Source organism: Oncorhynchus kisutch, linkage group LG4, assembly GCF_002021735.2.
Source record: "Oncorhynchus kisutch isolate 150728-3 linkage group LG4, Okis_V2, whole genome shotgun sequence".
Lineage (NCBI taxonomy): Eukaryota > Metazoa > Chordata > Actinopteri > Salmoniformes > Salmonidae > Oncorhynchus > Oncorhynchus kisutch.
In genome coordinates this window covers 27874939-27889679 of record NC_034177.2, presented here as the reverse complement: position 1 = coordinate 27889679, position 14741 = coordinate 27874939, and the positions used below count along the sequence as shown (strand labels likewise).

At 42.8% G+C, this 14741-nt stretch overlaps 1 protein-coding gene across 2 annotated transcripts in view; it reads left to right on the top strand.

Annotated features, from left to right (window-relative positions):
• LOC109889337 (N-terminal EF-hand calcium-binding protein 2-like) overlaps positions 1-14741 on the top strand; it is a 122341-nt gene that overhangs the window by 95190 nt on the left and 12410 nt on the right. The window contains exon 9 of one of the 2 annotated variants that reach the window (XM_020480697.2): positions 2507-2563. The exons of the other annotated variant lie outside the window; for it this stretch is intronic. Coding sequence (XP_020336286.1) covers positions 2507-2563 — 57 coding nt within the window. The remainder of the gene's footprint in view (positions 1-2506; positions 2564-14741) is intronic. 2 annotated transcript variants of the gene reach the window in all.

Below are 14741 nucleotides of genomic sequence, written 5' to 3'. Positions count from 1 at the left end.
ATATGCTTTAAATTGCTAGTCCTAAACAATGTGCCTAATTTGCACACACTGAAGGCCCTGATTTTCATAGCCATGTCCCATCTAGTCATTGTATATTATCAGCAGGATGATTTTACCCAGAGGTGACCTCAGGCCCATCCCAGATGTGCTCTTGTCTAGAATGCTTGCCTGCTGCTTCAAGAAGCATAATTTCCTTTTCCCATTGTGTCATTATAAAGGTCTCAATTACCGTGGCAACTGGAGCACCAGCCCGCTTTCTTCCACAAGCAGCCCTCGTATTGCTACAGTATTTGGTTCTGTATGAAAGAAAATTCCAGGATCTCAAACTCACATTGAGACACATCTGCGTTGAGTCATCATGCACCATTATGCACTCAGTAAGACATTTGTGGGAAGGATTCTGCTATACAATACAGTGTTTCACTCCACTCCCACCGGAAAGCAGAGAGTAACTTCAGAAACACCACAGAATGTGACATTTTCTCAGTTTTCAATAGTTGTGGTCCATATGCGGCCTGCTGTAGACTTCAGAATAATAGGACACAGAGTGACTGCATTGCTCATGCCATTGTTACTTGACTCAGTTGATCCAGCCCATGTTCTCCTATCACTACTTTGGATTGGATTTAAGACTGGGAGATGGGAAATATAGTTCTCCAATACAGTGGTGCCTTTTCTGGGCTTTACATCTCTGATTAAGATCTCTGTGATTACTTGTTTGAGCTCTTGATCGCTAATGTCAACACATGCAATATTAAATGTAGTGTCTACACATGCAATTTTATCTTAAAGGCCCTTCCACATTATCCTTTGTGATAACTACCCTCTGCAGTGTAACATTTTCCTCTACAGTTATGTGAGTATATTAGCTTGCTAAACGATATAGCATGTCACATTATTCAATTCAAAGTCAGATGTCTGTTCAAATAGAAAGCAAGCCTTTCTCTCATTACAGCGACAATCCATTATAGGGGCGGGGGTGTAGTTTGACGGTTTGAAGGGAACTCCATTGTTAACTGTAATAAAGGGGTCATAAAGCAGCAATAAAAGTATAATTCATGACTACCTTAATTACTGCAGTTTGTATTCACTTCCTAACCAGATGAATATATTGCTCATGGTTTATGAGCAATACAGTGATTATGTGTTTATGTATTCCAGGAGTGTATTGTTGAATTTCTTGATATTTTTCTCAATTTTGTCATCTGACACACAAAAATATATATAACAGCACCAGTCAAAAGTTTGGACACACCTACTCATTCAAGGATTTTTCTTTCTTTTTTACTATTTTCTACAATGTAGAATAATAGTGAAGACATCAAAACTATGAAATAACACATATGGAATCATATAGTAACCAAAAAAGTATTAAAGAAATCTAAATAGATTTTAGATTCTTCAAAGTAGCCACCCTTTGACTTGATGACAGCTTTGCACACTCTTGGCATTCTCTCAACCAGCTTCATCTGGAATGATTTTCCAACAGTCTTGAAGGAGTTCCCACATATGCTGAGCACTTGTTGGCTGCTTTTCATTCACTCTGCGGTCCAACTCATCCCAAACTATCTCAAATGGGTTGAGGTTGGGTGATTGTGGAGGCCAGGTCATCTGATGCAGCACTCCGTCACTCTCCTTCTTGGTCAAATAGCCCTTACACAGCCTGGAGGTGTGTTGGGTCATTGTCCTGTTGAAAAACAAATTATAGTCCCAATAAGCACAAACCTGATGGGATGGTGTATCGCTGCAGAATGTTGTGGTAGACATGCTGGTTAAGTGTTCCTTGAATTCTAAATAAATCACTGACAGTGTCACCAGCAAAGCACCCCCACACCATCACACCTCCTGCTTCACGGTGGGAACCACACAAGCAGACATCATCCGTTCACTTACTCTGCGTCTCACAAAGACACAGCAGTTGGAACCCAAAATCTCACATTTGGACTCATCAGACCAAAGAACAGATTTCCACTGCTCTCATGTCCATTGCTCGTGTTTCTTGGCCCAAGGAAGTCTCTTCTTATTATTGGTGTCCTTTAGTAGTGGTTTCTTTGCAGTAATTCAACCAAGAAGGCCTGATTCGCGCAGTCTCTTCTGACCAGTTCTTGCCATAATATGGACTTTTAACAAGGCACACCTGCTAATTGAAATGCATTCCAGGTGACTACCTCATGAAGCTGGTTGAGAGAATTCCAAGAATGTTTCCAAGCAGTCATCAATGCAACTGGTGGCTACTGTGAAGATTCTAGAGAGAGAGAGAGAGACGGGGTCAGTCATCAGAACAGTATGAAAGCAAGTCCTCATTCTGCTGTGACAGTCTAGAGAGGAAATCACTGGATGAAAATCACATTTTTTTCTGTAGTTGCAAATAACAAATGTGAGGTGAAAAACCTGCCCAAATGGGTTTATGCAGTGCAGAGTAGGGTTCCTCTGTTCCCCTGTTCCAGTGCTGCTTAGGGTTAACGCTAATGCAATTGTGGTTCTTGTGTTTTGGTTCTTATTGCAGACAGTTTGGTTTGACCTGCATCAGAGGCTAACAGACACTGATGGCACAGCCAGCGCAGTAAGTAGCATCTTTATGCCTGAGAGCCTAGTAGGGGAGCACTGTACAGCAGTGACACTGTGGAGGACTCGCTGCTCCATCCCTCTCTACTCCACACAACCCCCCATGGACACATCTCCATTCTGAATTTCCCCGCATGCACAGGGAATCATTGGCATCTCATATCCAACTCCTCTCCAGCAGAAAGCAGCCAACAAGGTTATCTCAAATGTATTTCCCATTTCAATCATGTCTAAAAGTTGCTTTTCGTCTCCATGCATGAAGAGCATGAGTGCATGTCATTTATTTTTTGCTATCAATGTACCGTAGTCAGATTCAGTGCTTCAGTTCAAAATATGTATTTTAAGTGTCTCCCATGGGGGGGGTTCTTTTACACTGCAACCTTAGGGCAAACACACAGTCTGTTCATATTGTTGGCATGGCCTTATGCTTCCATATAAACAATTGCTAAACTATCTGGACTGTTTCCTGCAGTATAGCTAACGTCTTTATATCAAATATAATACTTCACCAAAATCGAAAAGACTCAAATGTTTATTTACAGTTTGTGTAGTCTGCGACAAGCATACTCTCCAAATGCCAAATGGTATTATGCTCTTATGACCCTTTCATAATTTTTCTTTGATTAAAGAGGCCAAAGTTTCTCCATCTGGTTCTTGAAATAGATTCTCTTAATATATATATTTATAAATCTCTCCCTCAGCAGCATGACTGTATGAGATGTGGAGGCAGTGGCCTGTAGAGCTGACAGTATGAGTAAAATGGAGAGATGGCAGTTCACACAGGGACAATCATAGGTCTGATGGCTCTGATGAAAAATACATCTGGTCTGGTGTGTCTAACTGAGCATCAGTGCAGCTCCCCGGGCCTCCGCTCGCTCCTAGGGTCCTACTGCAGCAGTGCACTGGCAGCTCCTGCTCTGATTCTGAACCAAGACACCCGTAACCTACCTCCGAATGTCTTCTGCCTTATTGATGCTTGAGGGATCAGAGCAAATTTAATGATTCCTTTTCCACCATTAATCTTGTTAGCGTCGAGAGCCATCATTTGCACTGACAAACAGGATTCGAGCAGGCTTCACCTGTCAGCTGGACGGTCTGATTGGTGTGGGGCTGCATCTGCGCCCGTGCGCCCAAAGCTCAATAGGGGCACATTGGTAGCCCAATGGGTATTCTTAAAGTGGGAGAGAAGACTGAACCTTTTGACCCACCGTACTCTCAGCAGGATTTCTCTTAGTGCTGTGAACATTACTGAAAGTGAGCCATCAGCTCAGAATACAATCAAGAATAGAAAGATAGTGTCGAGAGTATTGTTTTTTACAAAAGCATGTACAGCGGTGCTGGAGTTCGCCATCCACATTTGAAATTCCTTTTTGTATGGCATTTTGATACGGATATGGTACCATTACTGTATGTGTATTATGCAATGTTTCTTCATGCAAATCCATCCCCTGCAAAAACGGAATCATTCCAGTAATTTCCTCCTCCTCTCCGGCACCCAGGTCACACATACAGTGCCTTGCGAAAGTATTCGGCCCCCTTGAACTTTGCGACCTTTTGCCACATTTCAGGCTTCAAACATAAAGATATAAAACTGTACTTTTTTGTGAAGAATCAACAACAAGTGGGACACAATCATGAAGTGGAACGACATTTATTGGATATTTCAAACTTTTTTAACAAATCAAAAACTGAAAAATTGGGTGTGCAAAATTATTCAGCCCCCTTAAGTTAATACTTTGTAGCGCCACCTTTTGCTGCGATTACAGCTGTAAGTCGCTTGGGGTATGTCTCTATCAGTTTTGCACATCGAGAGACTGAAATTGTTTCCCATTCCTCCTTGCAAAACAGCTCGAGCTCAGTGAGGTTGGATGGAGAGCATTTGTGAACAGCAGTTTTCAGTTCTTTCCACAGATTCTCGATTGGATTCAGGTCTGGACTTTGACTTGGCCATTCTAACACCTGGATATGTTTATTTTTGAACCATTCCATTGTAGATTTTGCTTTATGTTTTGGATCATTGTCTTGTTGGAAGACAAATCTCCGTCCCAGTCTCAGGTCTTTTGCAGACTCCATCAGGTTTTCATCCAGAATGGTCCTGTATTTGACTCCATCCATCTTCCCATCAATTTTAACCATCTTCCCTGTCCCTGCTGAAGAAAAGCAGGCCCAAACCATGATGCTGCCACCACCATGTTTGACAGTGGGGATGGTGTGTTCAGGGTGATGAGCTGTGTTGCTTTTACGCCAAACATAACGTTTTGCATTGTTGCCAAAAAGTTCAATTTTGGTTTCATCTGACCAGAGCACCTTCTTCCACATGTTTGGTGTGTCTCCCAGGTGGCTTGTGGCAAACTTTAAACACTTTTTATGGATATCTTTAAGAAATGGCTTTCTTCTTGCCACTCTTCCATAAAAGCCAGATTTGTGCAATATACGACTGATTGTTGTCCTATGGACAGAGTCTCCCACCTCAGCTGTAGATCTCTGCAGTTCATCCAGAGTGAACATGGGCCTCTTGGCTGCATCTCTGATCAGTCTTCTCCTTGTATGAGCTGAAAGTTTAGAGGGACGGCCAGGTCTTGGTAGATTTGCAGTGGTCTGATACTCCTTCCATTTCAATATTATCGCTTGCACAGTGCTCCTTGGGATGTTTAAAGCTTGGGAAATCTTTTTGTATCCAAATCCGGCTTTAAACTTCTTCACAACAGTATCTCGGACCTGCCTGGTGTGTTCCTTGTTCTTCATGATGCTCTCTGCGCTTTTAACGGACCTCTGAGACTATCAAAGTGCAGGTGCATTTATACGGAGACTTGATTGCACACAGGTGGATTGTATTTATCATCATTAGTCATTTAGGTCAACATTGGATCATTCAGAGATCCTCACTGAACTTCTGGAGAGAGTTTGCTGCACTGAAAGTAAAGGGGCTGAATAATTTTGCACGCCCAATTTTTCAGTTTTTGATTTGTTAAAAAAGTTTGAAATATCCAATAAATGTCGTTCCACTTCATGATTGTGTCCCACTTGTTGTTGATTCTTCACAAAAAAATACAGTTTTATATCTTTATGTTTGAACCCTGAAATGTGGCAAAAGGTCGCAAAGTTCAAGGGGGCTGAATACTTTCGCAAGGCACTGTATATGAGACTGGGGTCTGATTATTACCTCTTTGACATGCCTTAGTCCCTTTTTAATAAAATGCTAGCTTCCAACTTACTGTGCTAATGAGCTAATGATGCGCTGGCCTAGTTTTCTTGCTGTTTTCTGAATGAGACAAACATTCCCTTTTTACAAATGGATTGCCTGTTTGAGAAACTGCTAGGTATTATACATGTTATCCTATAGTGGGTGGCAATGTGGTAAAACATTGATTGACATAAAATGGGGGGGTGCATGCCCTCAAGTAGCACTCGGTAACGCATACACAACCTCATTACTTACGGGTTTATCTGATTTTAAAGAGAGGAAAACCAAGGCCAGTCTATAGCCTAACCTGACAGAACAGAGCACACTTATTTTTTCGTTCCATTACCCAGTTCAGTGATATAATGTACCTGGGACAGACCAGTGCTGCAGACCAGAGTTATCTGACCTGACTTTAGCCAGCACAATGGACATTGTGTGTAGCACCACTGTTACTTCTGACAGACCTATTTAATCTTGAGTGCAGCAGGGTAATAAACGTTTTTATCCACTCTCCAGTTGCTTGGTCTAGAATGTGAAACTCAACAGCAATGTGGTGAGGGATCGGAGCATTGGAGGGAGTGAGCTGTAGTTATTGCTCACTGTGGGAGTGACCAGTGCTCATACACCATCTCCATCTGGAGAGAGTCAGAATGAATGCTTCATTGCTCTCATGTATTGTCAGAAGTTTAAGGGTTTAGAATGCTGTTTCACAGTTGTTAATAGTCTCCTAGACCACACACAACGTTATTTCAGATTGGCAGACCTGAATATAAATCATGGCCCTTGTCGATATAACCACTGTGCCATGAGGGATGGAGAGAAAGACACAGGGAGAGAGAGAAAGAGACAGTGAGAGAGAGAGCTCTCCTTGCTCATTTGGAGTGTAGTATGGTGGGAAGGGATGTACCACTGCAGGAAGGGAATCGTCCCTCTGGGCACTGTATGATTCCTTTATCAACACTCCAAGACAGAGCCTTTTAATCTGGTTTTAAGAAAAGCTGAATAAAAAATATATGCAAATGTGTGTGAATAAATTAAGGAATGATTTACTGAGCAGGATTACAGTGAGGGATATCGATAAGGGAGCAAGGCTAGCTGAGAAAGGGGAGATGGAGGCCTGAAAAGGGGTGGGGGGGTATTCCCCAGATTCCATGGTAACGGTGTAATTTTCCTCTGAGTTCTCCCCCTCCCCCATCATATTCCATACCCTATGGATGACACATTCCAATACATACACTACCGTTCAAAAGTTTGTGGTCACTTAGAAATGTCTTTGTTTTTGAAATAGAATAAATACATTTTTTGTCCATTAAAATAACATCATAGGCGTACAGAGGCCCATTATCAGCAACCATCACTCCTATGTTCCAATGGCACTTTGTGTTAGCTAATCCAAGTTTATCATTTTAAAAGGCTCATTAGAAAATCCTTTTGTAAGAAAATCCTTTTGTAATTATGTTAGCACAGCTGAAAACTGTTGTTGTGATTAAATACGCAATAAAACTGGCCTTCTTTAGACTAGTTGAGTATCTGGAGCATCAGCATTTGTGGGTTTGATTACAGGCTCAAAATGGCCAGAAAGAAAGAATTCCTCCTGAAACTCGTCAGTCCATTCTTGTTCTGAGAAATGAAGGCTATTCCATGCAAGAAATTGCCAAGAAACTGAAGATCTCGTACAACGCTGTGTACTACTCCCTTCACAGAACAGTGCAAACTGTCTCTAACCAGAATAGAAAGAGGAGTGGGAGGCCCCGGTGCACAACTGAGCAAGAGGACAAGTACATTAGAGGGTCTAGTTTGAGAAACAGAAGCTTCACAAGTCCTCAACTGGCAGCTTCATTAAATAGGACCCGCAAAACACCAGTCTCAACGTCAACAGTGAAGATGCGACTCCAGGATGCTGGCCTTCAAACAGGATTCATGTTTAGGAATATTTGTTTTATTCTGTACAGGCTTCCTTCTTTTCACTCTGTCATTTAGGTTAGTATTGTGCAGTAGCTACAACGTTGTTGATCCAAACTCAGTTTTCTCCTATCACAGCCATTAAACTCTGTAACTGTTTCAACGTCACCATTGACCTCATGGAGAAATCCCTGAGCGGTTTCTTTCCTCTCCAGCAACTGAATTAGGAAGGACGCCGGTATCTTTGTAGTGACTGGGTGTATTGACACACCATCCAACGTGACAGTAATAACATCACCATGCTCAAACGGATATTAAGTGTCTGCTTTTTACATTTTTACCCATCTACCAATAGGTGCCCTTCTTTGCGAGGCATTGGAAAACCTTCCTGGTCTTTGTAGTTGAATCTGTGTTTGAAATTCACTGCTCGACTGAGGGACCTTGCAGATAATTATGTGTGGCGTACAGAGATTAGTTAGTCATTAACAAATCATGTTAAACACGATTATTGCAGTTCGTGCAACTTATTATGTGATTTGTTAAGCACATTTTAGGCTTGCCATAACAAAGAGGTGTGAATACTGTCTTAAGGCACTTTATATTAAATGTATTTATTGACCGTTAGAATGCATTGGCTCAGAACAGGATTTCTAGATGCCCAGCTTTTCTTGTGTTAATAACCTACATGACCAAAAGTATGTGGACATCTGCTCGTCGAACATCTCATTCCAAAATTGGAACATTGCTGCGGGGACTTGCTTCCATTCAGCCACAAGAGCATTAGTGAGGTCAGGCACGGATGTTGGGTGATTAGGCCTGGCTCTCAGTCGGCGTTCCAATTTATCCCAAAGGTGTTCGATTGGGTTGAAGTCAGGGCTCTGTGCAGGCCAGACAAGTTCTTCCACACTGATCTTGACAAGCCATTTCTGTATGGACCTTGCTTTGTATACGGGGTGCATTGTCATGTTGAAACAAGAAAAGGCATTCTCCAAACTGTTGCCACAAAGTTATCAGCACAGAATCATCTAGAATGTAATTGTATGCTGTAGCGTTAAGATGTTCCTTCAATGGAACTAAGGGGCCTAGCCCGAACCATGAAAAACAGCCCCAGACCATTATTCCTCCTCAACCTAACTTTACAGTTGGCACTATGCATTGGGGCAAGTAGCATTCTTCTGGCATCCACCAAACCCAGATTTGTCCATCAGACTGCCAGATGGTGTAGCGTGATGGCATTGCACATGGTGATCTTAGGCTTGTGTGCGGCTGCTCGGTCATGGAAACCAATTTCATGAAGCTCTCGACAAACAGTTCTTGTGCTGACATTTCTTCCAGAGACAGTTTGTAACTCGGTAATGAGTGTTGCAACCGGGAACAAAGGTTTCACTTCTCAAAGACGTTTCCACTTCTCAATAACAGCACTTACAGTTGACAGGAGCAGCTCTAGCAGGGCAGAAATTTGATGAACTGACTTGTTGGACAGGTCCTATGACGGTGCCATGTTGAAAGTCAATGAGCTCTTCAGCAAGGGCCTTCTACTGCCGAAGTTTGTCTTTGGCGATTATAGGGCTGTGTGCTCGATTTATACACTTGTCAGCAACGGTGTGTCTGAAATAGCCGAATCCACTCATTTGAAGGGGTGTCCACATACATTTGCATATACAGTACCAGTCAAAAGTTTGGACACACCTACTCATTCCAGCGTTTTTCTTTTGTTTTTCTTATTGTAGAATAATAGTGAAGACATCAGAACCATGAAATAACACATAGAATCGTGTAGTAACTAAAAATGTTTTAAACAATCAAAATATATTTTAGATTCTTCAAAGTAGCCACCCTTTGCCTTGATGACACCTTTGCACACTCTTGGTGTTCTCCCAACCAACTTCATGAGGAATGATTTTTCGACAGTCTTGAAGTTCCCACGTATGCTGAAGACTTGTTGGCTGCTTTTCCTTCACTCTACGGTCCAATCATCCCAAACCATCTCAATTGGATTGGGAGATTGTGGAGGCCAGGTCATCTAATGCACCACTCCATCACTCTCCTTTGTCAAATAGCCTTTGCACAGCCTGGAGGTGTATTTTGAGTCACTGTACTGCTGAAAAACAAATGGTAGTCACACTAAGCGCAAAACAGATGGGATGGTGTATCGCTACAGAATTCTGTGGTAGCCTTGCTGGTTAAGTGGGCCTTGAATTCTAAATAAATCACAGACAGTGTCACCAGCAAAGCACCCCCACACCATCACACCTCCTCCATGCTTCACGGTAGGAACCACACATGCGGAGATCATCCGTTCACCTACTCTGCGTCTCACAAAAACACGGCGGTTGGAACCCAAAATCTCAAATTTGGTTCATCAGACCAAAGGACAAATTTCCACCGCTCTAATGTCCATTGCTTGTGTTTCGTGGCCCAAGCAAGTATCTTCTTCTTAATGGTGTCCTTTAGTAAATCAACTCAAATCAATTATTTGTCACATACACATGGTTAGCAGATGTTATTGCGAGTGTAGCGAAATGCTTGTGCTTCTAGTTCCAACAGTGCAGCAATATCTAACAATTCCACAATAAATACCTAATACACACATATCTAAATAAGAAATTGAATTGATGAGCAATGTCAGTGCAGCATAGGCTAAGATGTAATAGATAGTATAGAATACAGTATATACATATGAGATGAGTAATGCAAGATATGTAAACATTACTAAAGTGACTAGTGTTCCATTTATTAAAGTGGCCAATGGTTACAAGTATGTATGTAGCCAGCAGCCTCTCTGTGCTAGTGATGGCTTTGAGTCTGATGGCCTTGAGATAGAAGCTGTTTTTCAGTCTCTCAGTCCCAGCTTTGATGCACCTGTACTGACCTCGCCTTCTGGATGGTAGCGGGGTGAACAGGCAGTGGCTCGGGTGGTTGTTGTCCTTGATTATACTTTTGGCCTTCCTGTGACGTCGGGTGATGTAGGTGTCTTGGAGGGCTGGTAGTTTGCCCCACCCTCTGGAGAGCCTTGAGGCTGTGGGGGGGTGCAGTTGCCGTACCAGGCGGTGATATAGCCCAACCGGATGCTCTCAATTGTGCATCTGTAAAAGTTTGAGAGTTTTAGGTGACAAGCCAAATTTCTTCAGCCTCCTGAGGTTGAAGAGGCGCTGTTGCGCCTTCTTCACCACACTGTCTGTGTGGGTGCACCATTTCAGTGTGTCAGTGATATGCACACCGAGGAACATAAAACTTCCCACCTTCTCCACTGCTGACCTGTCTGTGGACAAGGGGGTGCTCCCTTTGCTGTTTCCTGAAGTCCACGATCATCTCCTTTGTTTTGTTGAGTGAGAGGTTATTTTCCTGACACCACATTCCGAGAGCCATCACCTCCTCCCTGTAGGCTGTCTCGTCGTTGTTGGTAATCAAGCCTACTACCGTTGTGTTGTCTGCTAACTTGATGATTGAGTTGGAGGCATGCATGGCCACGCAGTCATGGGTGAACAGGGAGTACAGGAGGGGGCTGAGCATGCACCCTTGTGGGGCCCCAGTGTTGAGGATCAGCGAAGTGGAGATGTTGTTTCCTACATTCACCACCTGGGGGCAGCCCGTCAGGATGTCCAGGACCCAGTTGCACAGGGCGGGGTTCAGACCCAGAGCCTCAAGCTTAATGATGAGCTTGGATGGTACTAATGGTGTTGAATGCTGAGCTATAGTCAATGAACAACATTCTAACATAGGTATTCCTCTTGTCCAGATGGGATAGGGCAGTGTGCAGTGTGATGGCGATTGCATCGTCTGTGGACCTGTTGGGGCCGTAAGCAAATTGAAGTGGGTCTAAGGTGACAGGTAAGGTGAAGGTGATATGATCCTTGACTAGTCTCTCAAAGCACTTTATGATGACAGAAGTAAGTTCTATGGGGCGATAGTCATTTAGTTCAGTTACCTTTGCATTCTTGGGTACAGGAACAAAGGTGGCCATCTTGAAGCATTTGGGGACAGCAGACTGGGATAGCGAGAGATTGAATATGTCCGTAAACACACCAGCAAGCTGGCCTGCGCATGCTCTGAGGACACAACTAGGAATGCCGTTTGGGCCGACAGCCTTGCGAGGGTTAACACTTTTTAATGTCTTACTCATGTCGGCCACATACTCGTCGCCAAACCCACTGGCTCCATGTCATCTACAAGACCCTGCTAGGTAAAGTCCCTTCTTATCTCAGCTCGCTGGTCACCATAGCATCTTCCACCTGTAGCACACGCTCCAGCAGGTATATCTCTCTAGTCACCCCCAAAACCAATTCTTTCTTTGGCCGCCTCTCCTTCCAGTTCTCTGCTGCCAATGACTGGAACGAACTACAAAAATCTCTGAAACTGGAAACACTTATCTCCCTCACTAGCTTTAAGCACCAACTGTCAGAGCAGCTCACAGGTTACTGCACCTGTACATAGCCCACCTATAATTTAGCCCAAACAACTACCTATTTCCCAACTGTATTTAATATATTTATTTATTTTGCTCCTTTGCACCCCATTATTTTTATTTCTACTTTGCACATTCTTCCATTGCAAATCTACCATTCCAGTTTTACTTGCTATATTGTATTTACTTTGCCACCATGGCCTTTTTTGCCTTTACCTCCCTTATCTCACCTCATTTGCTCACATCGTATATAGACTTGTTTATACTGTATTAATGACTGTATGTTTGTTTTACTCCATGTGTAACTCTGTCGTTGTATGTGTCGAACTGCTTTGCTTTATCTTGGTCAGGTCTCAATTGTAAATTAGAACTTGTTCTCAACTTGCCTACCTGGTTAAATAAAGGTGAAATAAAAAATTAAATAAAAAACAGAGAAAGGAGGCCCACAGACCTTAGTAGCGGGCCGCGTCGGTGGCACTGTATTATCCTCAAAGCGGGCATTTTGCTTATTTGATTGCCTTGCTGAGGGAATGACTACTCTGTTTGTATTCTGCCATATTCCAAGTCGCCTTGCCATGGTTGAATGCGGTGGTAATCGCTTTCAGTTTTGGCGAATGCTGCTATCTATTCACGGTTTCTGGTTAGGGTAGGTTTTAAGTCACAGTGGGTACAACATCTGCTATACACTTCCTTATAAACTCACTCACCCGAATCAGCGTATATGTCAATATCATTCTCTGAGGCTACCCGGAACCTATCCCAGTCCGCGTGATCAAAACAATCTTGAAGCGTGGATTCCGATTGGTCAGAACTGTGTTGAATAGTCCTTAGCACGGGTACTTCCTGTTTGAGTTTCTGCCTATAGGAAAGGAGGAATAAAATGGAGTTGTGGTAAGATTAGCCAAAAAGAGGGTGGAGGAGGGTCTTGTATACATTGCGGAAGTTAGAGTAACAATGGTCCAGTGTTTCTCCAGCGCTACAGTCGATATGCTGGTTGAATTTAGATAGCCTTTTCATTAAATTTGCTTCGTTAAAAACCCCAGCTACAATAATTGCAGCCTCAGGATACAGTTGAAGTCGGAAGTTTACATGCACCTTAGCCAAATACATTTAAACTCAGTTTTTCACAATAGCTGACATTTAATCCTAGTAAAAATCCCTGTCTTAGGTCAGTTCGGATCACCACTGTGATAATAGTAGAGAGAATGATTTATTTCAGCTTTTATTTCTTTCATCACATTCCGAGTGGGTCAAAAGTTGACATATACTCAATTAGTATTTGGTAGCATTGCCTTTAAATTGTTTAACTTGGGTCAAACGTTTCGGGTAGCCTTTTGGCCCATTCCTCCTGACAGAGCTGGTGTAACTGAATCAGGATTGTAGGCCTCCTTGCTTGCACATGCTTTTTCAGTTCTGCCCACACATTTTCTATAGGATTGAGGTCAGGACTTTGTGATGGCTACTCCAATACCTTGACTTTGTTGTTCTTAAGCCATTTTGCCACAAATTTGGAAGTATGGAAGTATGCTTGGGGTCATTGTCCATTCGGAAGTCCCATTTGCGACCAAGCTTTAAGTTCCTGATTGATGTCTTGAGATGTTGCTTCAATATATCCACTTAAATTTCCTTACTCACATAGCCATCTATTTTGTGAAGTGCACCAGTCCCTCCTGCAGCAAAGCACCCCCACAACATGATGCTGCCAACCCCGTGCTTCACGGTTGGGATGGTGTTCTTCGGCTTGCAAGCCTCACCATTTTTCCTCCGAACGTAACTAGGCTCATTATGGCCAAACAGTTCTATTTTTGTTTCATCAGACCAGAGGACATTTCTCCAAAAAGTATGATATTTGTCCCCATGTGCAGTTGCAAACCGTAGTCTGGCTTTTTTTATGGCGGTTTTGGAGCAGTGGCTTATTCCTTGCTGAGCGGCCTTTCAGGTTATGTCGATATATGACTCGTTTTACTTTAGATATAGATACTTTTTGTTTCCTCCAGCATCTTCACAGGGTCCTCTGCTGTTGTTCTGGGATTAATTTGCACTTTTCGCACCAAAGTACATTCATCTCCAGGAGACAGAACGTGTCTCCTTCCTGAGCGGTATGACGGCTGCGTGGTCCCATGGTGTTTATACTTGCGTACTATTGTTTGTACAGATGAACGGGGTACCTTCAGGCATTTGGAAATTGCTCCCAAGGATGAACCAGACTTGTGGAGGTCTACAATTCCTTTCCTGAGGTCTTGGCTGATTTCTTTTGATTTTCCCATGATGTCAAGCAAAGAGGCACTCAGTTTGAAGGTAGGCTTTGCAATACATCCACAGGTACACCTCCAACTGACTCAAATTATGTCAATTAGCCTATCAGAAGCTTCTAAAGCCATGACATCATTTTCTGGAATTTTCCAAGCTGTTTAAAGGCACAGTCATCTTAGTGTATGTAAACTTCTGACCCACTGGAATTGTGATAGAGTGTATTATAAGTCTGTAAACAATTGATGGGAAAATTACTTGTGTCATGCACAAAGTAGATTGTCCTATCTGACTTGCCAAAACTATATAGTTTGTTAACAAGAAATTTGTGGAGTGGTTGAAAAACAAGTTAATGACTCCAACCTAAGTGGCAGATAGCCTAGTTGTTGGGCCAGTAACTGAAAGGTTGCTAGATCGAATCCCTTAGCTGACAAG